The sequence below is a fragment of the Arachis stenosperma genome, chromosome 4, assembly GCF_014773155.1.
Source record: "Arachis stenosperma cultivar V10309 chromosome 4, arast.V10309.gnm1.PFL2, whole genome shotgun sequence".
NCBI classification, from domain to species: Eukaryota; Viridiplantae; Streptophyta; class Magnoliopsida; order Fabales; family Fabaceae; genus Arachis; species Arachis stenosperma.
In genome coordinates, this window is record NC_080380.1 from 12,624,269 (window position 1) to 12,648,657 (window position 24,389).

At 31.6% G+C, this 24,389-nt stretch overlaps 2 protein-coding genes across 2 annotated transcripts; one reads left to right on the forward strand and one right to left on the reverse strand.

Annotated features, from left to right (window-relative positions):
• Positions 1-602: 602 nt before the first annotated feature.
• Positions 603-4,301, forward strand: LOC130976608 (protein CHUP1, chloroplastic-like). Its single transcript, XM_057901516.1, has 7 exons — positions 603-1,590; positions 1,946-2,878; positions 3,016-3,147; positions 3,245-3,426; positions 3,526-3,637; positions 3,718-3,861; positions 3,960-4,301. The coding sequence occupies exons 1-7, from the start codon at positions 832-834 to the stop codon at positions 4,038-4,040; spliced, it is 2,343 nt and encodes a 780-aa protein (XP_057757499.1). The 5' UTR covers positions 603-831; the 3' UTR covers positions 4,041-4,301.
• Positions 4,302-8,513: 4,212 nt separating this feature from the next.
• LOC130973332 (cell division control protein 2 homolog) lies at positions 8,514-12,173 on the reverse strand. Its single transcript, XM_057897813.1, has 8 exons — positions 11,938-12,173; positions 11,668-11,852; positions 10,597-10,717; positions 10,235-10,408; positions 9,652-9,815; positions 9,271-9,358; positions 9,131-9,184; positions 8,514-8,914 (listed from the first exon to the last, which is right to left on the reverse strand). The coding sequence occupies exons 1-8, from the start codon at positions 11,944-11,946 to the stop codon at positions 8,825-8,827; spliced, it is 885 nt and encodes a 294-aa protein (XP_057753796.1). The 5' UTR covers positions 11,947-12,173; the 3' UTR covers positions 8,514-8,824.
• Between the last annotated feature and the right edge of the window lie 12,216 nt (positions 12,174-24,389).

The following is a 24,389-nucleotide window of genomic DNA, read 5'->3' on the forward strand; positions in this document are numbered from 1 at the left end:
TGAGAAAAAGATTCATCTTAGTTAAAAAATATATTTTATTTTCTAAATAAAATTATAAATAATGCATTAAAACTAAATTTATACAATTTTTAACATGAATTTAACTATTTTGTATTTTAAAAATATATTTTAATATAATCATAAAAATTTAAAATTTTTAATATATTTAATGCATTTCGATAATTAAAAAAAAATTATAATACTTTCGAAATATATCCTTAAAATACACATTAGCAACACCCTTTTCAGATATGTTATATGTCTTTTATAATATATTTTGTGGGATGAAAATCATCTTTAAAAATTGAACCTTTTACGAAGTTAACACTTAAAACGTAGTTTACTTAAGCTTTCTATTTAAACCAAAAGTCAACTTTTAATCGCGTTTGGGACCCACTCCCAAAAAATCGACCGTTGCAGTTCCCAAGCTCCACCCTCGTACTCCTCGCTAAGCTTCACCATTAGTACCATTCTCATTCTCTCTCTCTCTCTCTCTCAACATTTTCAAAATTCAAACTTTCAAAAGCTCTGAAGCTAACTCCAAACAAAAGCTCCCATTTTTACCCCATTCGTCATCATCATCACCACTCCAACCCTCCAAAGTTCCCTTTAATGGCAGCTAAGCTAAGCTTTCCTCACACCTTTATATATCAGAGATTAAAAAACACCCATCAATGTTGAGCTGCCCAATATTCCATTGTCTTCAATGCAAAACTAAATTGGTGATCCTCTTCGTAAACTAAAGAGAGTGCTGTTATTAGTATTACTCTCTATCTGTCACATTTCAAAAGTTCTCTCCTTTTCTTTCCTTTGGTTTTGATCAGCATCAGGATGAGGGAAGAAAGCAACCATCCATCAGAGAACAGGTCCAAAGTTTCAAAATTTGCAGACCAAAACCAACCCCCAAAGCCTCAAAACCCCAAAGGAACAACCAACAATCCAATCATCTCAAGGCCAAGGTTGTCTTCTTCATGGGGTGCCCATATTGTAAAAGGCTTCGCTGCAGATAAAAAATCCAAACTTCAATCAACAATCCCCACCAAAAAACAACAGCAGCAGAATCTGACAACAATCTCTGATGCTGTTCAAAACCAGAAGAATCAGCCACCACAATCTAGGGTCAAGAGGTCCCTCATTGGTGACTTGGCATGCTCTATTAATGGTGGAGCTCAGGTTCATCCACATGGATACCCTTCACATAGGAGACAATCTTCCACTGATTTATTCACTGAGCTTGACCACATGAGGGGGCTATTGCAAGAATCAAAGGAGAGAGAGTCCAAGCTTCATGCAGAGCTTGCTGAGTGTAAGAAGCACAATGGTGAGGTTGATGAGCTTGTGAAGAAGGTAGCATTATTGGAACAAGAGAAACATGGCCTCTCTGAGCAACTTGCTGCATTGACCCGTGTCTCTTCTGAGAGTGGTGAAGTGGTGGTTAAAGGGGAAAAGGATAGTTCAGTGCAGGATCTTGAGCTTGAGGTTGTTGAGTTGAGGAGGGTCAATAAGGAGCTGCAGATGCAGAAGAGAAGTCTCACTTGCAGGCTCTCTTCTCTTGAATCTCAGTTGTCTTGTCTTGCCAAATCTTCAGAGGTAAACTCTCGTCAATTTTGGATGATTTATGTTGCACAAATATGATGCATACATGGAGACAACATACACACACAAGTGAAAATGAAGTATTTGTGCTTCATAGTGGACAATTCATTTTTTAGCATTTTGGATGAATTTAATCAATGATTTATCATTTATCATCTATCATTTAATTCAATTTTGATTGACGACTAAGGATAGAGAAATTCTTTCATTTTTGTTGTTACTTTCTTTTGGTTTTAACTTTCTAAAATAAGGTTGAGCTTTGTACTTAGCTTTGCTGATTTATCAATCATTTACATTTTCCTCTTCTTTCTCAGCAACCGTCCTTTTTTTTTTCTCTTTCTTTTATCAGAGTGACATTGTCGCCAAAATCAAAGCTGAGGCATCATTGCTAAGGGTCACCAATGAAGACCTGTCCAAACAAGTAGAAGGTTTACAAATGAGTAGATTAAATGAGGTTGAGGAGCTTGCATACCTGAGGTGGGTGAATTCATGTTTAAGAAATGAATTGAAGAACACATGCTCACCAATGGATTCTGATAAGCTATCTAGCCCCCAACCTGATGTGAATAGTAGTAGTGGAGATTGTGTTAGTTCCTTCTCTGATCAAAGCAATAGGTACCTAAACTGTGGTAGTAGTGGAAATAGGTTCAATTTGATGAAGAAGCCGAAAAAGTGGCCTATAACTAGTGATAATTTGTCACAAGTAGAATGTCCAGATAGTATTATTGAGAAGAATTGGATGGAATCTGAGGTAGCAGGAGGCCCCCAAAGACGACACTCTATTAGCGGATTGAATTGTTCAGAGGAAGAGGTAGTCCTGAGTAAGAGAAGACAATCGGATTGTTTTGTATGTACCAAAGAAATGGAGAAGGAACCATCAGTGCCATTATTATCCGTTCAACAATCTGGTTTGGAGGTTGTCCAAAGAGAAGCTAACAAGCTTTTGACTTGTTTGGATGTCGAGAAGAGGGCCCTGCGCATTCCTAATCCGCCTCCTAGGCCTTCATGTTCTATTTCTAGCAAAATGAAACAAGAGAGTTCTGCTCAAATTCCACCTCCTCCACCTCCACCTCCTCCTCCACCACCTGTGAATTTCACAGCAAGAAGTAATACAGGGACGGTGAAACGAGCCCCACAAGTGGTGGAATTGTACCATTCACTTATGAAGAGAGATTCTAGAAGGGACTCTACAAATGGAGCACTCTCTGATACAACTGATGTTGCAGATGTTCGGAGCAGCATGATTGGAGAAATTGAAAATCGGTCGTCATATTTGCTTGCTGTGAGTTCTTACCCAACTTTATGCATCTAAGTTCATAATATATATGTCTTACTTGCCGTTTAAGCAATACATAGAATAGTGAATTATCATTGATTACACATATATCACTAAAATAGTAACTATCCCTTGATTTGCAGATAAAGGCAGATATTGAAACTCAGGGAGAATTTGTAAATTCATTAATTAGAGAGGTGAACAATGCAGTTTACCAGAACATTGAAGATGTAGTGGCATTCGTGAAGTGGCTTGATGATGAACTCTGCTTCCTTGTAAGAAGCCTTTTTATCCAATGAGCTTTCACCTTTGTAGTTTCGAAATTATGCTATGTCAAGTAAAAACTTATGATTGTGTGGGCTACATTCTTAGGTAGATGAGAGGGCAGTCCTCAAGCATTTTGATTGGCCAGAGAAGAAAGCTGACACATTAAGAGAAGCAGCATTTGCATATCAAGATTTGAAAAAGTTAGAATCTGAAGTTTCATCGTATAAGGATGATCCACGGCTACCTTGTGATGTCGTTCTAAAGAAAATGGTTACCTTATCCGAAAAGTAAGTAACTAAAATGATGATGAAACCTGTGATGTTTGCTTTGTGTCTCCATGAAAAGAAAGAAAGAAATCTTATGTTTGTGTTCGAATTCACTGTCAGGATGGAGCGTACCGTTTACAACCTTCATCGCACACGAGACTCTTTGATGCGTAACTGCAAGGAGTTTCAAATTCCTTTAGAATGGATGCTTGATAATGGAATCATTGGCAAGGTGCAATAACATAGCAATGTAATCATCCAGCAAGCTATATATTTTCACAAGATCTTTGATCCAACAAATACATTTTGCAGATAAAGCTAGGATCGGTTAAATTGGCAAAAAGGTATATGAAAAGGGTGGCTATGGAACTGCAAGCAAAGTCATCACTAGAAAAAGATTCCGCAATGGATTACATGCTTCTCCAAGGAGTGAGATTTGCTTTTAGGATCCATCAGGTTTGTCCAATTTTATAATTTATAATCTATCCTTTTGAGTGTTTCAGTTCATACATATTCCAAGAACTTTCTGTATAACCATTTATTCATTTATGCAGTTTGCAGGAGGATTTGATTCAGAAACAATGCATGCATTTGAGGAACTTCGCAGCCTTGCCTCTTTACTTAACAAAATGTAAACAGAAATATGGGGATTGATGGTTTCAGCTTACAATCTCAGTAAGCTACATACAGGGTGGTTACATAGTTGCAATGTGGATTGGTTCCTGTTTGTTTCGCCTGCCATTTCACTACATTTTCTGTAGCGAGAGACAGGCGACATTTTTGTTATTTGTACCATGCAGTATGTTCAATCAAAAGACTTCAAATTCGTGTTGTGTATCTCTTTGCAACACTGTAGAAATCTTGTATGCAAAGCCAGCGCAGCAATGGAGCAAATATGTAGAAAGATAATCCCAAGAATTCCAGAGGCTAGCGTTTTCTTTACAATAAATTCTTCCTTGTGTATAGAATAATTTTTAGTTATGAATCAAAATACAAAAATATGAAAGAAAAAGTATAATATGTTATAAAAATAAGAATTCAGGTTTGAAGGAAGGAAAAGAAAGAATAGAAAAAATAATAGGTAATTCTATTATTGATTGTGTTCATTAGAGAACATGAGACAGCCTATTCATAGCCACGGGTTCAACTATTAGCCAAAGACCCAACGTCTTATTAGGACATCTACAATAAATATATTTATAACATAATAAAGTATACAATTTCACTAGGGAACCAACTCAGTATCTGTCAACTACCAGCCAATTCAACTGGTTTTCTAACAAAAAGTCCAGGTTTTTTAACAAAAAGTCCAAGCAATTGAAGAAACATCCCTAAATATTTATCCACTAGTTACCCTAACTTCACTTCTTAAATTTACATTCAGTAGAATTAAAAAATTCACCACACAATCCTTCCTCTTCCTCCCTCACTCGACATCCCTGCTACGCCACCGCCATCCGCCGGTGAAGTCACTGCTAATGTGGAACAGCCACCATTGCCAAGACTTCCACTACCAACGTTGCCACGTCGACCAACCCGCCACCTCCACCCAATTCCAGGCGTCGTCTTTGCCGGCGCCTCCATGTGTGTTCCGAGCGACGTTCGTGCCCACGGTCGTTGCCGACCTTCCTCCTTGCCACGCTACCTGCCGCTGTGCCGTCACCCTCCCACCATGAGTCCCCTATCCTTGTTTTTACCATGTTTGAATATATATCTGTTTCTTTTTCAAACCCTATATTGGAGGGAAGAAGTAATTGAGATTTTTTTTCATTTAATTTGTGTTTAATTATGCTGAATTGGAAGCAATTATAGATTGAATATTACTGTTATTATAGATTGTATAGATTGGAAGCAATTCAAAATGTTGATGATTTAAATTATTTTCTATTCTATTATTTGTTCCATGAAGTTGTGAATTCTGCATGCACACGTTGCACAGGCTTTTTTTAGGAAATAATTGCTTTCTGCATGTACGGGTGGTTTTCAAATTTATTGAAAATGAGTGTAATTTAGTTGACTCTACTTGTATATGCTCACTTAAGTTGTATGTTGTATGTTAATCACAATTGATTCAGTTATCTAAAGATGGTGAATTTGAACCCTTTTTTATCTTTTCAAATTGTAGATGTTTCTGTTCATATCAAAAGGATGTTCAATTTGCTATGTACGTGGGTGATTCTTTATTGAGTTTAGGGTTGTTGCATTTTTCTTTTTTATTTAATTCTATTTGGCATGTTTTTCTGAATAGGTACTTAATTGTTTTTGCATAGATCTAAGTAGATGTTACTTCTGTTAAGCATCAGGATGTTCCTTTTGTATACTAACTAAATGTTACTTTATACGTTTTTCGAATTTTCTTGTGTTGAAGTTGTGGATGTCCACATTTCTTTTAGAATTGCATGACCTCTTTTTTTAAAATCCTACTCGGCATGTTTCTCTGTGTAGGTACTTGATTATTTTTGCAAAGATCTAAATATATGTTACTTCTGTTAAATATTAGGATGTTCCTTTTTCTTATTAAATGAATGTTACTTTATATATTTTTCGAGTTTTCTTGTGTTGCAGTTGTGGATGGACTGTATTTCTTTAAAAATTGCATGGCTCCTTTTTTTTAAGTCCTACTCGGCATGTTTTTTCGTGTAGGTACATGATTGTTTTTGCAAATATCTAAGTGGATGTTACTTCTGTCAAGTATTAGGATGTTCTTTTTTCATACTAAATAAATATTACTTTAATAGAAGCCATGTGAATGTCAAATTAAAAAAGCTTATTCCACGTAAGTGAAAAACAAAACCAAAACACAGAACATCACATGCATGTTAGTCAATGATGATTTTTCCTAATACAATGATTAATAATGATAATTTGTATAAATTAATTGCAATTTAACTAACAATAATCACACAGCTTTTTGACATCATTGATTCTTCTATTTTAATGATGGAATCAAAATTGTTCATAATTAGTAGTTGCTTCTTGTTAGTTCTTAAATATAAAATGAAAAGAAAAGAATAGAATTGCTTCTGTTCAAGAAACTATCTAATTGTGATCTATTCCTAATCCCTAGCGTAATGTGACTTTAAAACTCAAATTTGTTATAATATTTTGTTAAAAATCTAAGAGCAATTAAGAACATTGTTAAACTAGCATGCACTCTTTTCTAAATCTTAAGACATGCTTATAATCCAATCATTAGTAATAAGAATAAAAATTTTGTTGTTATTGTGTATATAATTCAATGTTTAAACATGTAACAAATGATAAGAAACACAATATCTTTTTGCCAAAGAGACTTGACAGAAGTGTTTTGTTACACTTCTAGATATTTATTTGTCATTTTTACAAAAAAAATCAAATGAATAAAAGAATGAATTGCATTTTGTACACTCCCACTTAGTACATCTTTCAACTAATTCTACATTCTATATTCAATTTCAATCTTTGATTTTGACTATACCAACACAGATATATACAAAAAGAAAACAAACTATAGGGGAAATTGCAAGTTGCAACCATGACGAATTATAATTTTTCAAGTTGATAATCAATTTTGACTCATTCAGTTCCAAAAATCTCGTATCCCTTTCTAATTTCTTGCTCTTTCACACCTTTGCAGGTTCTAAAAGCAAGTGATGCCTACAATTTTTACAATTTACAACTGAATTTGTCTTTGAACGAATATATCTAAAGCCTCCTTTATCCAAGGATATGTTTCTTTTACTTCTGCCACATTCATCCATCTTTTCCTGAAATTTATCCCTAGCCAATTATCTAAATTACTTGCTAACAAGCATAAAAAACATGTATCCCTCATGAATTGTGGGTTGTCTTTTGCTCTTATAAGTCCATTTTTCTAATTTTTTCTGCAAAGAGAACAACCAAATCACATATTATTTAAATAGAAACACATAATACCATTCCTAAAAAACGTCAAAAATGCATCAAAAAACATCCGAAAAATATAAAAATAAATATCAATTATTCAATTTTTCACATTCATCTTTAGCTTATAACGGCAGATTTCACCCTAGTCTAATTAATATTCCATCAATTATTCAATTTTCACCTAACCTATGGCAATGAACATAAGTCTATTATCTATATGCGTTATACATAGCAAGTTGGCAATAGTTATGAAAATATGGAACAATTCATACAACAAATAAAAATATGAAAACCAAATAAGCACTAGCGATAGTTATGAAATCAAAGGAACCTACGTATAGAAGACAAGAAAAATAACTTGCAAGAATTATGAAGTAGCAATAAATAGCTAGACAGAATCCTTCAACCAGCGAGAACGACAGCGGGGCAATGATTCTTGAACGCGGACCAAGGAAATTTGGCAATGATTCTTGTAGTAAACTACCTATCAGCACGAAATTTGGCGCACCAAGGAGACAATGACGCGGTGGTCATGGAGGCGAGACTAACGGCGCACTGGAGCAGCGACGAATCGACACTTAGAACAAAGAAGAAGACCGACGAGATGAGAGAGAATGGTGATCACAGTCCTTCCTGAGGAAGGAAAGTGATCCCTGGACAATGAAGCGACGATGCAACGATAAAATGAAGAAAAGGGGACGGCGGAACTTCTTCCGATTTCCTTCACGGCGGTGAAGAGGTGATTATGGAATGTCACCTAACGGCGTGACGTTAGGTGTCGCAGCGGCTGCACCAACTAGAGAAAAGTTTCTGTGTGTGAGACTACGGGAGTGAGAGTGGGAGTAGGAGAGAAGGAAAAGGTTTTTCATAATTTTTTATTAGATTTATTTAATCAGCTTTTAATTATTCAAATTTTGAATTTTAAAAAAATTTAAAATTAATTATTAAATAAAATTATTTAAAAAGTTAGCTGATTTATCTTGGTTCCTATACTTTTCCTAAAGCATAACACTAAGTTTATAGTTAAAGATTAACGAGGTGTATAAATTTTTTCTACGTGGAGGATAATGAAACTTCTCGTTCATTTTTGTAGTTGACACATACGTCCCTAACCATAGAAAATCTTCCCACACTGTATGTCCAAATTTTCCATGGGACTTGATTTATTTTGGATTGGGATCCATATATCCACAACAAAAATGGACATGGCCTTATTTGTCATTTCCTCCCTTAATTACTTTGGGACACATAAATTGCATTGCACGAATATAGCAACTTCTATGAGGTTAAAGATATTTAGAAACAGCAACTTTACATCAAGCAAAATTAAATTTTGCCTGCCGAATTTTGTCTAGACTTGGGCAAAAAAACAAAAATGAAGCAATATGGATCACGCATAAGTTGATTCTAATATTTGCAAGGACAAAGAAAGACCCAGTCCGAAGTCATTGACGGAAAGCACGCATTTCTCGCAGCGTCAAAACCCATAAATTCTACACATATAAACACCTTTTTCCATCATTAAGATATGGAATCATGGTACAAACTTAATGTCCTTGAAGTATTCATGCTCTACAGCATTCCTGGCGGTGATTCTTTTGCTGGGATCCAAGCAAAGCATACTCTGCACCACATTAGAATCAATAAAAGGAATTAACATGATTCATGGTAGGATAATTAGGATTGAGATCCAAGAAGAAAGTGAATTCAAATGTCATAGGATCATTGTTTATATTATTGTTCCAAAATAAATTTCTCTTAATTCTCTAATATACAACTTTATTTCCTTAGAGGAGTCCAGGCAGGAGAGAATGAACAGTATATCACATGCTACACTTACAGAAAGGAGGTCAAGACCAGCGGGGTCAAGATTTGGAACCACATTAGCTAGCTCCTGCAAATTACAGGATAAGGTTACATTCTTAGTGCGATGGAGAACCAAACACTTCATCCACGTTAGAGATAGAATTATTTAATTACCTTAGGTGGCCACTTGGGAAAGGTTGATTTAAAATCAGGCAATGAAGTTACTCCAGGCCATGTATCTTCATTTGGGGTGCCCATGATTCTTCATACAATGAATAAATAGTAAATATATAAACATATAACATGTAGCTTTGCTTATTTAATTGTTACATGCATGGAAACCCAAACTTTTGCACTAAAAGTAAACTATTCTGGAAAGTCCAAACAAACATATCATAACTTAATTTCTCATATGAAATTTATGAAATATCCATATTTTCTATCCTTGAATGACAATTGACATGATTGATATAGGGGCATTGTCATGTGGCCAATCATGGATATTAATATGGTTTTCAGGAAAAACGTACAACTTAGAGAAAAAAAGATAGTCACCTGAATATTTTAAACAATTCATCAATCTCGGAATCTCCAGGGAATAGAGGTCGCCGGTTTACCATCTCTGCAAATATACATCCCACTGACCAAACATCAACTGGGGTAGAGTAATGACGAGATCCAAGCAATATTTCTGGAGCTCTGTACCACAGTGTCACCACCTACAAGCAATCACCAATGACTATGATGTGAAAAAGCTAGTGACTGAAACCAACTAATTCCCGCTAGGTGATATAAAGTACATGGGTCCAACTATGTGCTCGATCAGTACCGTATATCATATATGGAGCACATACAAATTTGAAAATAAATAAATAAATAAATATGAAGAAAGAAATAACGCTGATTAGTTTTACAATCAGGAGCATAAATAATCAATGAAGAAATCTAGTCACCAAATTGTGCTGCTTTAGCATTTAAGGAGAATAAGATTCTCAATTATCTCCACCATGTCAGATGCAACTATAGAAGCAGCACAAGTACACCGAACATATTCATTCCCATTTCCCAGAGGCCATATATTTCAAATTTTGATTATCTGCATGGATGGCTAGAAGCAAATGTAAGATTGGATACGAACCTCATGTGTAAATGTTCTGACAGGAATGCCAAATGCCCTAGCCAATCCAAAATCTGCAAGCTTTAGTGAATTAGTGCGGCGATCTATCAACAAATTCTGTGGTTTCAAGTCTCGGTGAAGAACTCTATGTGAATGACAGTAAGCAATGCCACAGAGAATTTGATAAAGGAACATCTGCAGAAGGGATCATTAAATAATTCAAATTTCAAATTATCTGATACTTTCCCCCAAATATGGTATACCTCATTATGAATCCATCACAAAATAGATTTTATTTTAACAATGCATTTACGCCTTTAATGTGAATATTCTTGGGATAAGATAAGCCAGCAACAATAAGAAGGGATCCATAAGTAACTCACTTTTACTTGCCGTGGATCTTTAACAAACTCAGGAGATGAATCCATATGCTTCTTTAGATCTAAGTCCAGATACTCAAAAACCAAATACAATCGCTTCTCACTGTGCACCACATCCTGCAACCTATCATCCACACAGCCACCAAGCATAAGTTAGTAAAGAAGATTAAAGGGGAAGAATAGGATTTAGAACACCAGAACAGGGAAGAAATGGTTGAAGAGGAAGAATAAGATTTAGAACAACAAATTTTAAGGAACTGAAATACAGGTGAAATTTTAGATTCAACAGGTTCTCGTTCTCCTGAGTTATCAAACCTATATTTCAATTGCATAAACAGTATGATAATTACCCCAGAAGTCGCTTGTGAAACTGTTATAAAAGCAAGACTTGAAAATGCAAACCTTCACATAACTCTTCATGCACCCTACACTTACCTCTACAACATGAACAGTTCACAGCTGTACAGTCTAACAAATGATATATTCAGGCAACATTATTATACCAGTTGACCATTTACCGAGGATAACCATCAACAAAATTAAACATGGTACCGAACGCAGGTTGCATGTATCCAACACCATTTTGTGAGACAATGACTGGTTGTTGGAGTAAAACAACAAACACAGTTCATCAGAAGATGTAGTCATAATCACAAACAATATATCGCATGATAATGATAGCACTATCCAGATTCATAATTTCAGTGACCAAATAAAAAACACAGACTATCAACTACAGTCAACAAGTCTCACATTGAAGGAAACATCATTTCAGGTTCTGTGATTAACCATGATTGAACTACTAAACATAGACACCCCAACATATATATGATTTCATTACTATTTACAAAGTACAAACCACACACCATAGTCAAAACTCCAAACGAAAGAAACCTCAATTTCACCAAAAACACCACACAATGAACACCAGAAACCCTCCAATTTTCCACGTCACATGAATTTCACCAATTGAAACCACAAACACAAATTACTAAGAAGCAGCATTCATCAGAGATACACGCATTCAAATAATAATAGCAAGAAGAAGTGAGATTAGGATGAAGAAAAGAATACCTAACAATATTCCTGTGCTGCATTTCCTTGAGGAGAGAAATCTCGCGAATTGCAGTGCTAGGAACGCCTTCATCCTCCTGCTCAAGGCGAATCTTCTTGAGAGCGATGGTCTCGTTGGTAACGCGGTCGCGAGCCTTGTAAACGACGCCGTAGGTTCCTTCCCCAATCTTCTCAACCTTCTCGTACTGCAATGAATGAAGCAAGCAAAAAGCGATGAATCGGAATTTGAGGAAAAGGAGAGAATCGGTGAATGAAGTGAGAGAAACAAACCTGGTCCATGGAAGCGAAGAATGGAAGGATCTGAGAAGTGTTGAAGGAGCGGCGCTGCTGTTGCTAACTGCACTCACACACTCACACTCACACTCACACTCTATATCTCAGCTGTGGAACACACACACACTCTCTTGCGTAATGCGTCTGTCTCCGTCTCCTCACTTCTTACGCTCTTCTTTAACCCTTTTCCTCTATTTATTCTCTCTTAAAATCCTATTCGCAACAAGTAAAATTATTTCAACTTAAATTCCTATAAATTATAAAATTCATCCAAACAAGAGTAAAATATCAATTCGATCCATGTCCATTTGTCTAAATAACAATGTAATTTTTGACCTAAAACACAATTCACTTCGGCTTCTAATTCTGTTTGTCAAACACGGTCTTTCTGTCACTTTTTTCGTTAAGAAGTAATAAAATTTGTTAATATATTAATATGTCTCATTAAACTGCTAAAAAGTGAAAAGTTAAAGTGTTGAGATGGATGTTAAATGCATATATTGCTGGTTAAAAAGAATAAAAATGTTAAGATGAATGTTAAATACCTACATAGCTTGTTAAAAAGAATAAAAATTTATTTGTTCTGTTCCATATGAATACTAAGAATTTTTTTTGTCTACAATTACAAATAACATACAATTCATATATAAATAACGACAGGATTATAAACACAATTTTAAAAGATATTACCATGAACATACTTACTATTAGATCCGTAGTAAATACTGCAAAATTAATATTCTGACTTTTTTTCCTACTCCTTGAATCTGTATAAATTATTGTTTAAATATGATTAATTAAACACCTAAATATTTTATTTATAAATAATTAAATTCCTCGTTAAAATATAATGTGACACTTAAACTCCCCAACATTTTCATATATAAAACAAATCTACCCTAGAGTAATTTTAACTGTGTGGTGTTGATAGAGTCTACTGATTTAATATTTTCTTTGTTAATTCTTCTTTTCTTTTTAGTCATGTGCTTTCAATTAAGATTTTTAGGGGAGTTAGAACAAATCTTGTAGTAATCACTCTTGTTACCTAGATTATTTTTTATTAGTTTAGTATTAATGATAATTAATTACAGTAAGAATACATAAAGAGTACATAAGATTTTTGACTTTTCTGTTTTTCATTCATTGAAAATTATTAAAATGAGAAAAATCAATTTTTTTCCTTCTCTCAACTTTCACTTTTCATCTCTCTTCTCCGATCCGTCAAATCATTAACATCACAACTTGAATAGTTTAGGACATAAAAAAATTTTCGGCTCTTTTAGCCACATTTGTTACAAGTGATTTCATTTGTGTTTCTGATCTTGTTAGAATGCATCTCTTCTTCAACCGTTTTCTCTCTAACTCCATTATCAATAACCTCTGTCAGATCTACAAGATGACTAAAGTACATATAAAATTCATTCCATCTCTTCCACTTTTACGCTCTCTATTACTGTTTATAGAGACTTAGGGTTCTAAACATAAAATAAAGAGAGGAAGAGAAACAACAAAAATCAACTACGTTCTTTAGGACAGTAAAAAATAATAGCGTTAGTGCTCACATGAAACAGTACTGATAGGCCTCTGTCTGTAAGCATCTAACATCTACCTCACCGCCTGAACCTTTTACTTTAGTAGTTTAGTGAGACAAATTAGCAAATTTTGTTATTCTTTAACGGCAAAAAGTGATAGAAAGATTGCATTGATTGGCAGACGGAACACAAGATCAGAAATCCAAGTGAATCATTTTTTGGGTCAACGTTGTCATTCGGACAAATAAATAAAGACAAGATTGGTATTTTACTCTTCTAAATAATTATAAAATTTATCGAACACATATTAAGTATACATTAAAATCATTCATCAAAATTAATTATCGGAATAAAATACACATTATAATACAAGATATACATTAAAAATAAATTAAATTACATATATATAGTGTCAATTTTATAATATTTTTAAAAAGTTATATGGGTTTAATTGTCTCAAGTTAAAATTTTACACTGTATATATAAGGGTTAAGTACTTTTTCGTCCCTAAGGTATGAGGTCAAAATCAAAATTATCCCAATTTTTTTTTGTTATTAAAATCATCTTCAATGTTACAAAACGTTATAAAATCGTCCTTTTGTCTATAAACAATATTTTTTGGACAATTTTTCCGTTAAAAAAAAAGGAAAAACCCTCCCTCACCCACTATCCCCAACCCTTTTTTTTTTCACGAAAAACTATTTTTTGTGTGCAACAGTTCAACAATAACAACAATCACAATAAATCCACAGAAATTTTAAATTAAGGTGATTTTTCAACAGTCACCCCCAAAACTTCATTATTTTAAAATAATCAAGCTTCAATAGAGTGAATTGAAGAAATCCAAGTTTAGAAACAAAAAATACCACACCTCAACTCGAAAACAAAATTGAAAGTCATCAAACATTGGAGAGAAAATTGATTATCAAGAACATAGACTTAGTGTAAGTCTTGTACCAAGAGAACTCAATCCTAGCCTTCACCAAATGATTCAAATTCAAATCAAACTTTTCGGGGTACAAACGGGTCCTCCACATGGCACGCAGCGAAAAGCATCACTATATACTCATGGCACCTAAACAAAATCCTATTCCTAATGTGCAGCACCTTCAGTGAAGGGATGGAGGGACAGAGCGAAGGGAGCCCCGAGCTTCGTCGACTAAGTGTCGCATGTTTTCCAGGCTTTTTTGCCGGCGATAACGACAACGACCCCAACCAACGGAGTTTCTAGCACCTCGTTACTCCATAGAAGGCCGCCCTCTTCTTCGCCGTCGCCTCCCTCTTCTTCCTTTCCTTTTTTTTTTCTTCCTCTTTTGTTCCTTTTTTTCGTTTTAGTTTGTCTGTTTTAGGTGTAGTAGAAAGGGGTGGGAGTAATGGATGGGTGGGACTGGAATAATTAGTAATAATAGGAAAAGGGTATTGGTATCATTTAAAAAATTATTATGTTCAAAAGGATAATTTTATAACGTTTTGTAACGTTGAGAATTATTTTAATAACAAAAAATGTCGGAAACGAATTTGATTTTGGTCTCAAACTTTAAGGACGAAAATAGTACTTAACCCTATGTATAATAACTCATTTTGACAATAACAAATTTTTAAATAAAATTCAACGTATTAATCTTTAGTACATAAAATTTAGAAGAAAAAAATAAGTAAGAAAAAAAAGTATGACAATAAAATAAGTTATAAATATAATGTGTCTTGATTCAAACCATTTAGATTAATAATATGGTTAACCTTCAAATAGTCTTTTAAAGATTAATTACGCGTGAATTTAAGTTTCGAAAGATCAAACGTATTAAATTAATTTGTAAAATATACAAACGTAAATTACATTGATTTTTTGTTTTCCTACCAATTAGACGACGATACACAATATAACTATTTTGCGACATGTCATTTTTTAATTAGCAAATAATTAATTTAATAAATGGTTATATTTTTAATATTTTCTTTTTTTAATTTATTTAATTTTTGTATAATTTTTTTATTTATTTTATACTATGTCAAAAATTAAACTTTGGATTTTTTAGACATAAAATTATAATACTATGTTATATTATTAATTTTTTAAAGAATTTAACCAGATAAAAAAAGAATAAGACAACATAAATAATTATATTTTTAATATTATTACAAAAATTAATTTAAAATTTTTATCCTTCAAAAACTAAACTAATAAAAGTTGGCCGAGATATTATAAAAACTCTTTTAACTATTAATCCAATAGTAATAATATAGTTTATAAGGGAAAATTTAGTTTATACAAAAATAAAAATTTATGTGTAATTATTTTTATATAAAATTATTAATAAAAATTATTAATTAATAATTTAATCAAATATATTAAATCATTTAACAATCATCAATTGTGTGTAAAAGAGTATCCGAGGCTCCATCTTATACCAATGTTAATGGCGAGCGATTCCTTAATAAGTTATAACCAATCTCAATATTTTTGTTTATTTGATGTTTGGATTCAAGCGTCTGCTAATACCTCAAACGAAAGCAAGCGTGTTGGGTATATGAAGATGGTAAGATGACAAAATCTTATATTTGTGTAGTGGTTTCAAGGCACGATTAGATCGCTTTCTTTAGAGAGATATTTGTCCCCACACTTAGTTGCTATCGGGTTGATGACAATACTCTCCCAGGATACAATGAAACCTAAGAATTTCTTAATTAGCAATAGTAAGAAATTCTCAACTCTCTTGAACAAAGAAAATCTCTTAATAGTAATGTAAATTGTACGCTTAGTACTTCTTGTCTGAAATAGTGGACAAGGACTTATTTATACATATTGCACGTAGCAATTATGATTAGTTATGTATACAAATGGTTGTGTCATTTCTATTGCCAAAAGATACAATGTTTTGAACATATACAACTCTTAAAGAGTTGTGTCCCTTTAGCCAATAGACACAATGTTTTGAACATACACAATCCTTAAAAGGTTGTGTCCCTTCAACCAAATGGTACAAAACGGTTAGTAACCATTTATTAATATTAATAATATTAATAATAATATTAATAATATTAATAATATTAATTAATCAAATTTGTAAATACCCTTCAATCCCCCACTATTTACAAAATTTAAATGTCATACAAGTATATGCATAAAGAATGTGTCACTAAGATTAAACATTCTTTTAGTGTAAATTTTAAAGTTCTAACGAAGTAATAGGTGTCTAATCGATTAAACCTATACTCCATATGCTAGTACCAAAAATCACACACATTACTTATACCCTCAAAGTTCAAGAGTTTACAATTTTAAGCACTTATATGGCCTTGTGCTCATCCTGGTTTCATGAATATTTACGAGAATAAAACCTCTAAAATTCTCGATTAGAGCGGCACCACTCTTATATTCATATAGGTGAAATCTTTTGATAGATAATATTATCATTCCATTAAGAGTTTAAACTCACCCTCCTAATTTATTGTAAATAGCACTAAATCCTATACCTTAGTGCTCCAATTGCTAAATAACTTGTTATTACCCATTAAACTTTGAAACTAGTGGTCTACTAGAATAAGGTTGGGTTCCCATCATTTAGCAATAATAGGTTTTAATCCCATTTTAGCAGTAGTTTCTTTGATTTTATCCCTTGACAAACCTTTAGTCAAAGGGTCTGCTAAATTTTCTTGAGATCTTACATAAGTGATGGTAATTACACCATCATCTATTAGTTGCCTCACAAATTCATGTCTCAAACTTATATGTCTAGACTTTCTATTATAAACCTTATTATATGCTCGAGACATGGTTGATTCACTATCACAGAAGATTGAAATGGCTGTCGTCTGCTGTGGCCACAGCTTTATATCATATAACAAATTTCTTAACCATTCCACTTCTTTACCTGCGGCTGATAAAGCTACAAACTCAGCCTCCATAGTAGAATGTGTAATACATGTTTGTTTCTTTGAGGCCCAACTTATTGCTCCACCACCTATGGTGAAAATCCATCCTGAAGTGGATTTGTTATCACTAAGATTTGTAATCCAACTTGCGTCGGAATAACCTTCTAAAACTGCGGGATAATCACTATAATGTAATCCCAAGTTTATGGTTTTCTTGAGATAACCAAGAACTCTTGTTATAGCTTTCCAATGTTGATTGCTAGGCTTTCCTGTAAACCTTGATAGTTTGCACACAGCAAATGCTATATCAGGTCTAGTACAATGCATTGCATACATTAAACTTCCTATAGCACTAGCATATTTTAATTGTGCTATAGGTCTTCCCATGTTTCCTTCTAATTTAAGATTAGGATCATACGGCGTATTGGATTCTTTAATTGTGAGATGATCAAACTTTTCCAATACCTTTTTAATATAATGAGATTGACTTAAAGTAAAGCCAACTTCATTCTTATGCACCTTTATGCCTAATATTGTATCAACTTCATTCAAATCCTTCATCTTGAATTTAGAAGTTAGATACTCCTTCGTTATACGAATTCCTTCTAAATTTGTTCCGATGATTAACATATCATCAACATATAAACAAATTATTACTCCATAATTTTTAGTAAATTTTTGAGTAAATACATTTATCCGCACTATTATGTAAGAAGCCATTTGATAACACCACTGAATCAAACTTCTCATGCCATTGTTTAGTAGGGGTGTTCGCGGTGCGGTTTGGTTCGGTTTTAAGGGAAAAAGTCATCCGATCCGAACGCTTAATTTATGTGCGGTGCGGTTTGGATTGGATGAAATTTTTTTGGAAATCCGATCCGATCCGATCCGATTACAAGTGGTTTGGATCGGTTTGGATTTGCGGTTTTTTAAATAAAAAAATTTAATACATATAACAAGTCTCAACATCAAATTTTAAAATATCAACAATGACATAACAAGTCTTAACAATATCTTAAAAAGTCAACGATAACAAAACAATAGAAATAAAATTATAGGTTAGTTAAAATAAATAAATAAATAACATTTTGAATATAAAATATTTATTAAATAATAATAATACATGAATAATAGAAAAATATATAACAAATTGAATATGTTATAAGAATAATTGTAAATATAATAATAAAATAATAATATTATAGCACATTGTGCGGTTTGGATTGGATTGGATCGGTTATGAAAAATAGATCCGAAATCCGATTCAATCCAGCGGTTTCCAAAAAATAGAATCCAATTAAATCCGAATTAGTGCGGTTTTAATCGGTTTTCGATTTGGATCGGATTGGATGAGCGGTTTAATTTGGATCGGTTTGGATTTGAACACCCCTATTGTTTAGGCACTTAGCCCATACAAAGACTTAATTAATTTGAAAACTTTCTTTTCATTTTCGGGTAGCACATAGCTTTTCGGTTGCTCCAAATATATTTCTTGTGAAACATTAGTATCATTTTGGGGATATTCTAAATTAGAAGTTGAATAATTGATAAATTTATTTTCAATAAATTCTATCTCTCTTAATTCAACAACTACATTAGACACTAAGTCTAATATTTATATGCTTTAGAATTTTGAGCATATCCTATAAAAGTGCCTTTTATGCCTCTTGGCCCCAATTTGGTTCTCTTTTGATAAGGAACTCAATAAAAGGCTAAACACCCCCACACTTTAAGATAATATAAATTAGGTTTCCTTTTTTTTCAAATTTCATAAGGAGAAACCTTTCTATGTCTTGATGATATCCTATTATGGATATGACATGATGTCAATAATGCTTCACCCCACAAATTGTAAGGCAAATTTGCATTTAGTAACATTGAATTAACCATATCCACTAAGGTACAATTTTTCTTTCCGCCAAACCATTTTTGTTGCGGAGTATATGGAGCGGAAGATTCATGCACAATACCATGTAATTCACAAAAGTGATCAAATTCATTAGAAAAATATTCTTCACCTTGTAATGATTCAAGGATCACCACTTGTAGATCACGAAGTCTACTTACAAGGATTTGTAATTCATGAATTTGATCAATAATATCATTTATAATAAATTCAAAATATTTCATCATAGTAAACTTATCTGTTCCTTGTCGTTTAGTATTGTACTTTTCTTCCAAATATTTCCAAATCTCCAATGGTGATTGAATTAACATATGACCTCAACATACAATAGTATCTGCATCATGTTTCTTCTTCAATTCAACAATCTTTTCTTCCTCTTCCATTGTGGAACTTCCAGCAGCATTGGCAATTGGTGGAGTTTTTTCGGTCAATCACATATGCAAGATTGAGAACCGAAAGAAGGAACATCATCTTGTCCTTCCAACGGTTGAAGTTTATTCCATCAAAACGATCTAACTTGACAAACTCTTGATTCATGACCTTGAACGTGGTGTTTTGATCTTGTGCCATCTTCAAATAATATCTCTCTAAAATTGTTGGGTATATGAAGATGGTAAGATGACAAAATCTTATATTTGTGTAGTGGTTTCAAGGCACGATTAGATCGCTTTCTTTAGAGAGATATTTGTCCCCACACTTAGTTGCTATCGGGTTGATGACAATACTCTCCCAGGATACAATGAAACCTAAGAATTTCTTAATTAGCAATAGTAAGAAATTCGCAACTCTCTTGAACAAAGAAAATCTCTTAATAGTAGTGTAAATTGTACGCTTAGTACTTCTTGTCTGAAATAGTGGACAAGGACTTATTTATACATATTGCACGTAGCAATTATGATTAGTTACGTATACAAATGGTTGTGTCATTTCTATTGTCAAAAGATACAATATTTTGAACATATACAACTCTTAAAGAGTTGTGTCCCTTTAGCCAATAGACACAATGTTTTGAACATATATAATCCTTAAAAGGTTGTGTCCCTTCAACCAAATAGTACAAAACGGTTAGTAACCATTTATTAATATTAATAATATTAATAATAATATTAATAATATTAATAATATTAATTAATCAAATTTGTAAATACCCTTCAAAGCGTGCAAATCACACAAAGAGAAGGAATATATAAATTCATAAACAAAAATCATATAAGGATTTAGATGCTAACAGTTCTTCTTTAGTGAGATTTTTTTTTAAATATCATTTATCACTTTTATTTTCCTCTTCCTCTTAACATTTCAGTGACTTATGCTACTCTTCAGAGACCGAACACACTAAAAGTAACTTGATCATATATAATTCAAAAGCAAGTTTCGCCATATGAAAAAGACTCGACTAACTGCAGCAATAAAATGAGCATAGTGTCTCGGGCATATCCCATTTAAAATTACATTTAAGAGGCTATTTTTTGTTATATTGTAGAATGAGTGGCATAATACGAAATTATTATGTAAAAATAATATAATGCGTCGATATGAGTTGAATTACTGTCAGAATAAATTGTCACTTATAATTTAAAAAAAAATATCACAAAATATGACTAACGATTAAAAAAAAAAAAAAAACAAAATTTTATCTTTGCTGAAATCTGAAGACATAGTTTATATTTAGAATCTTTTGACAGGAAGAAATTGTAGTGTCAATTTATTTATGGACAATTTTATTTTTTTTTTATTTCAGTCATTGATCATTAATCAAAGAATTCCTATCTTTTCTTTCACACACACTCTCTCACAAAATTGTTAATCACGATCTCATTTAAATTGATATATATTTTTAAAAAATATTTATATATTTTATTATTTATATCATTATTTGCTTGAGACAAATAATAAAAAAATAAAAAATATTATACGATCAAATTATTTTTATAATTAAGTCCAATTAAATATTTTTGTGTTTTTATATGTTTTTTTTTTCTATTAGACCAATCAATTTTATTTAAAATAATAAAATTTATATTACATCAATTTAAATTTATTTTTTAATCCATTCCAATTCAAATTATTATAATAAATAAATAAATAATTTATTGATATATAATTTTTAAAATATTTTAAATTTAAAAAAGATATGTGTATTAATAAAAGAAAAAATGTAAATATTTCAAAAAATATCTAAACAAATAATTACTTTAATTTATTTATTTAAAAATTATTTTCTCTTATTAACGAAAATTTGTCGATCTATATTTGTCGAATTATATCAAACAATTGCAATTTTCTTTTTTTTTTAATGAATTCTCTCTGGAATTTTAATATTTTAAAATAAATATCAAATTTTAATTTTAATATAATTAAATAATTTAAAAATAAAATAGTATTTTTGTTTTTAATACTAATATCGAAAATATTATTTTTTCATAATATTAAGAAAAATCTTTAATCCTTTTAAAAAAATTAATTAAAGGGATTTAAGTGATATTTAACTAACATTGTTTAAATCATCAATTCTTTACATAATCCAATAGGTCATTTTATAATTAGCACAAGCTTAAAAAGTTAAAGTCAAACTTTGCAAATTTACAACTTTGTATATGACATCAATAAAAAATACTAAATTAAAATATATTCACCTAGTCTATCAAAAACCAAATTTAAATTTCTCCACAATAGACAATTCTATAAATCATAGCTTCTACACTGGATTTTTTTCAGAAATAAAATAAAAAAATTTATATTTCTCCAATACTATTTTTAAATTATAATTTTTTAAATACGATTTTTTTTATTTAGAACAAGTTGGCCGCACCTCCGACAAACTCTATAAAAATTATAGAATTCGCCTTACCCCAACAAACTTTTTTTAAGTTTTTTGAATCCCGCGTTTTTAATCTATTTTAATCATTATCATCATCTCCAAATAATATATAGATCTACAAACAGTATACAGGAGTACACAAAAATACACAAATAATAAGCATGGCTTCTTTAAAGATTTTTTTAATTATAAATTAAAAAATAAGTCATATTTAACAATGGCAACCATTATCATCGTCTCCAAAAATACACAAATACACTGGAATAGGCCATATTTAATAAAGATTTTTTAAATTATAAATCGTATTTTATTTTGAAAAAATTTATTTATATCTTTTTAATACCTGTGTATTTTTTTTATTTTATAATTTTTTTGTTATGGGTAATTTGGTCCAAAATTTTAAAATTTAAGTAAAAAAGACGATTTTAAAATTTGATTTTAAACCTTAGGGACGATTTTGTATAAAAAAAAAGGTTGAGAACAAAAAAATTTTCAACCTATATTTTAGAGATCAAAATCGTACTTAACCCACGATAATATAATATCACATTTTACAAGATCAATTTAAAAATAACAATAAAAAGACTCATTTTCTTATTATAAGTGATATTTATCTTGGAAAACCAAAAAGAAATTCAAATAAAATACTTAAGGTATTAATTTAAAAGTATATATATATATATATTTACATATAAATTACATATAAATTTTAGTTTAATTTCTCTTAAAATTTTATTTTAATTTTATTTTATTGTATAAATATTTTTTGTGTCTTTCTAATATTTTGTCTAGTTCCACCCCTATATATATATATATATATAGTTGGCATTAATGTAGAATAATGGATTTACAAGAGAGGTCTATTAATACTTTTCATTTATACTTTCACGAGTTTTATGCCATATGATCTGTATTGAGATAATTCCTCCTAAAATATGTAGAGCAGTAATTTATTTATTTATTTATATTTTGGACTGGGAGCAGTAATTTGAGTCTGCCATCATCATCAAGGCACATTCAAATATTCATTGGTGGAAATTCCTAACCCTAAGATATTTTAAAATTCAAAATAAAGAACAAGAAATGGAGCGTGATAGGTTAGTTACAGTAAATATATCTTCTCTCGATGTTCACATATTTTATTTATTTAATTTTTTCCAAAAATAATAATAATATTTTATTGAATAGAAAATAAATATAATGTCTAAACGTTCGGAAAAAAAATAAAAAACGGAGATTTCTAAATATTTACGAACAAATAAAATTGTAAAAAAAAATAACATAAAAAAAATAGATAGAGAAGAGGCTTTAAAATACTATACATAAAGTAAAATAGATATCTTCTAGTTTAAATTAAGCAATGTTGCTGGCAATTTTTGGAGGCTCTTGGACATGCTCGAAAATTTTTCGATACCTCTCCTTTCAAATATTCCAAGCTATAATAAAAAACTAGTCGAACTGTTTGAGGGCTTGTTCCTTGAAGTCCAGTTTGTTACACCGAATCCCTCCACCAATCGAAGAATAAGGAATAACATCTATGGTTTAGAATGAGGTAAGTCAAATGACTATTCTTTCACACTAGATTAGCATCTCCACAGAAAAATAAACAGTGTATGAGTGATTCTGGAGCTGACTTGTAAATTGGACAAGTTGTTGGAGTGAATGGAAACTGTTTGTGGATGAGAAGAAGAGCAAGAAACTTACCATGGAAGATTTTTCACGCAAAGAGCAAAATCTTGTGAGAGATTTTCAGCTTCCATAAATGACTCCAAATTAGCCTCTGTTGCTTGAAGTTCGGACAAAATTCAATGGAAGTATAGTAAAATTAGTAAGTATTCCTGTACCTTAATGCAAAATCATATATTTTTGCTCTTTTTATTACTTATTGAATTGTGTCTTCACCTTCTCCTGGAGTTATGGAGAGGATTTATTGAGCAATTTCTGGAGGAAAAAGATTTGAGATTAATACCTGATTCCATTGTTTATTTGACAAAAGCGGATCTTTCACCCATAATAGATGGTAACTATCTGATAGTAGTGACATAGATAGTGAAACAGTGAAGGGGTAAGGAGGAGGGAGCCATGGTTCACTGAAGATTCAGATATTATCAGAACTTACTTTTAAACTAATGTCTTTCTCTACAACTTGTCTCCCTTCAAGAATACTTTACCAATCCTAAAAAAGTAAAGTTTCTACTTCTGCTATAAGAATAGAATTAAATTTTTTAAATAGAAGATAGGTAGGTTGAATCACAAATTTTCAGCACTGTTTATCCAAAAGAGTCAAATTTTATTTAAGTTTTATATAGTGTGATAT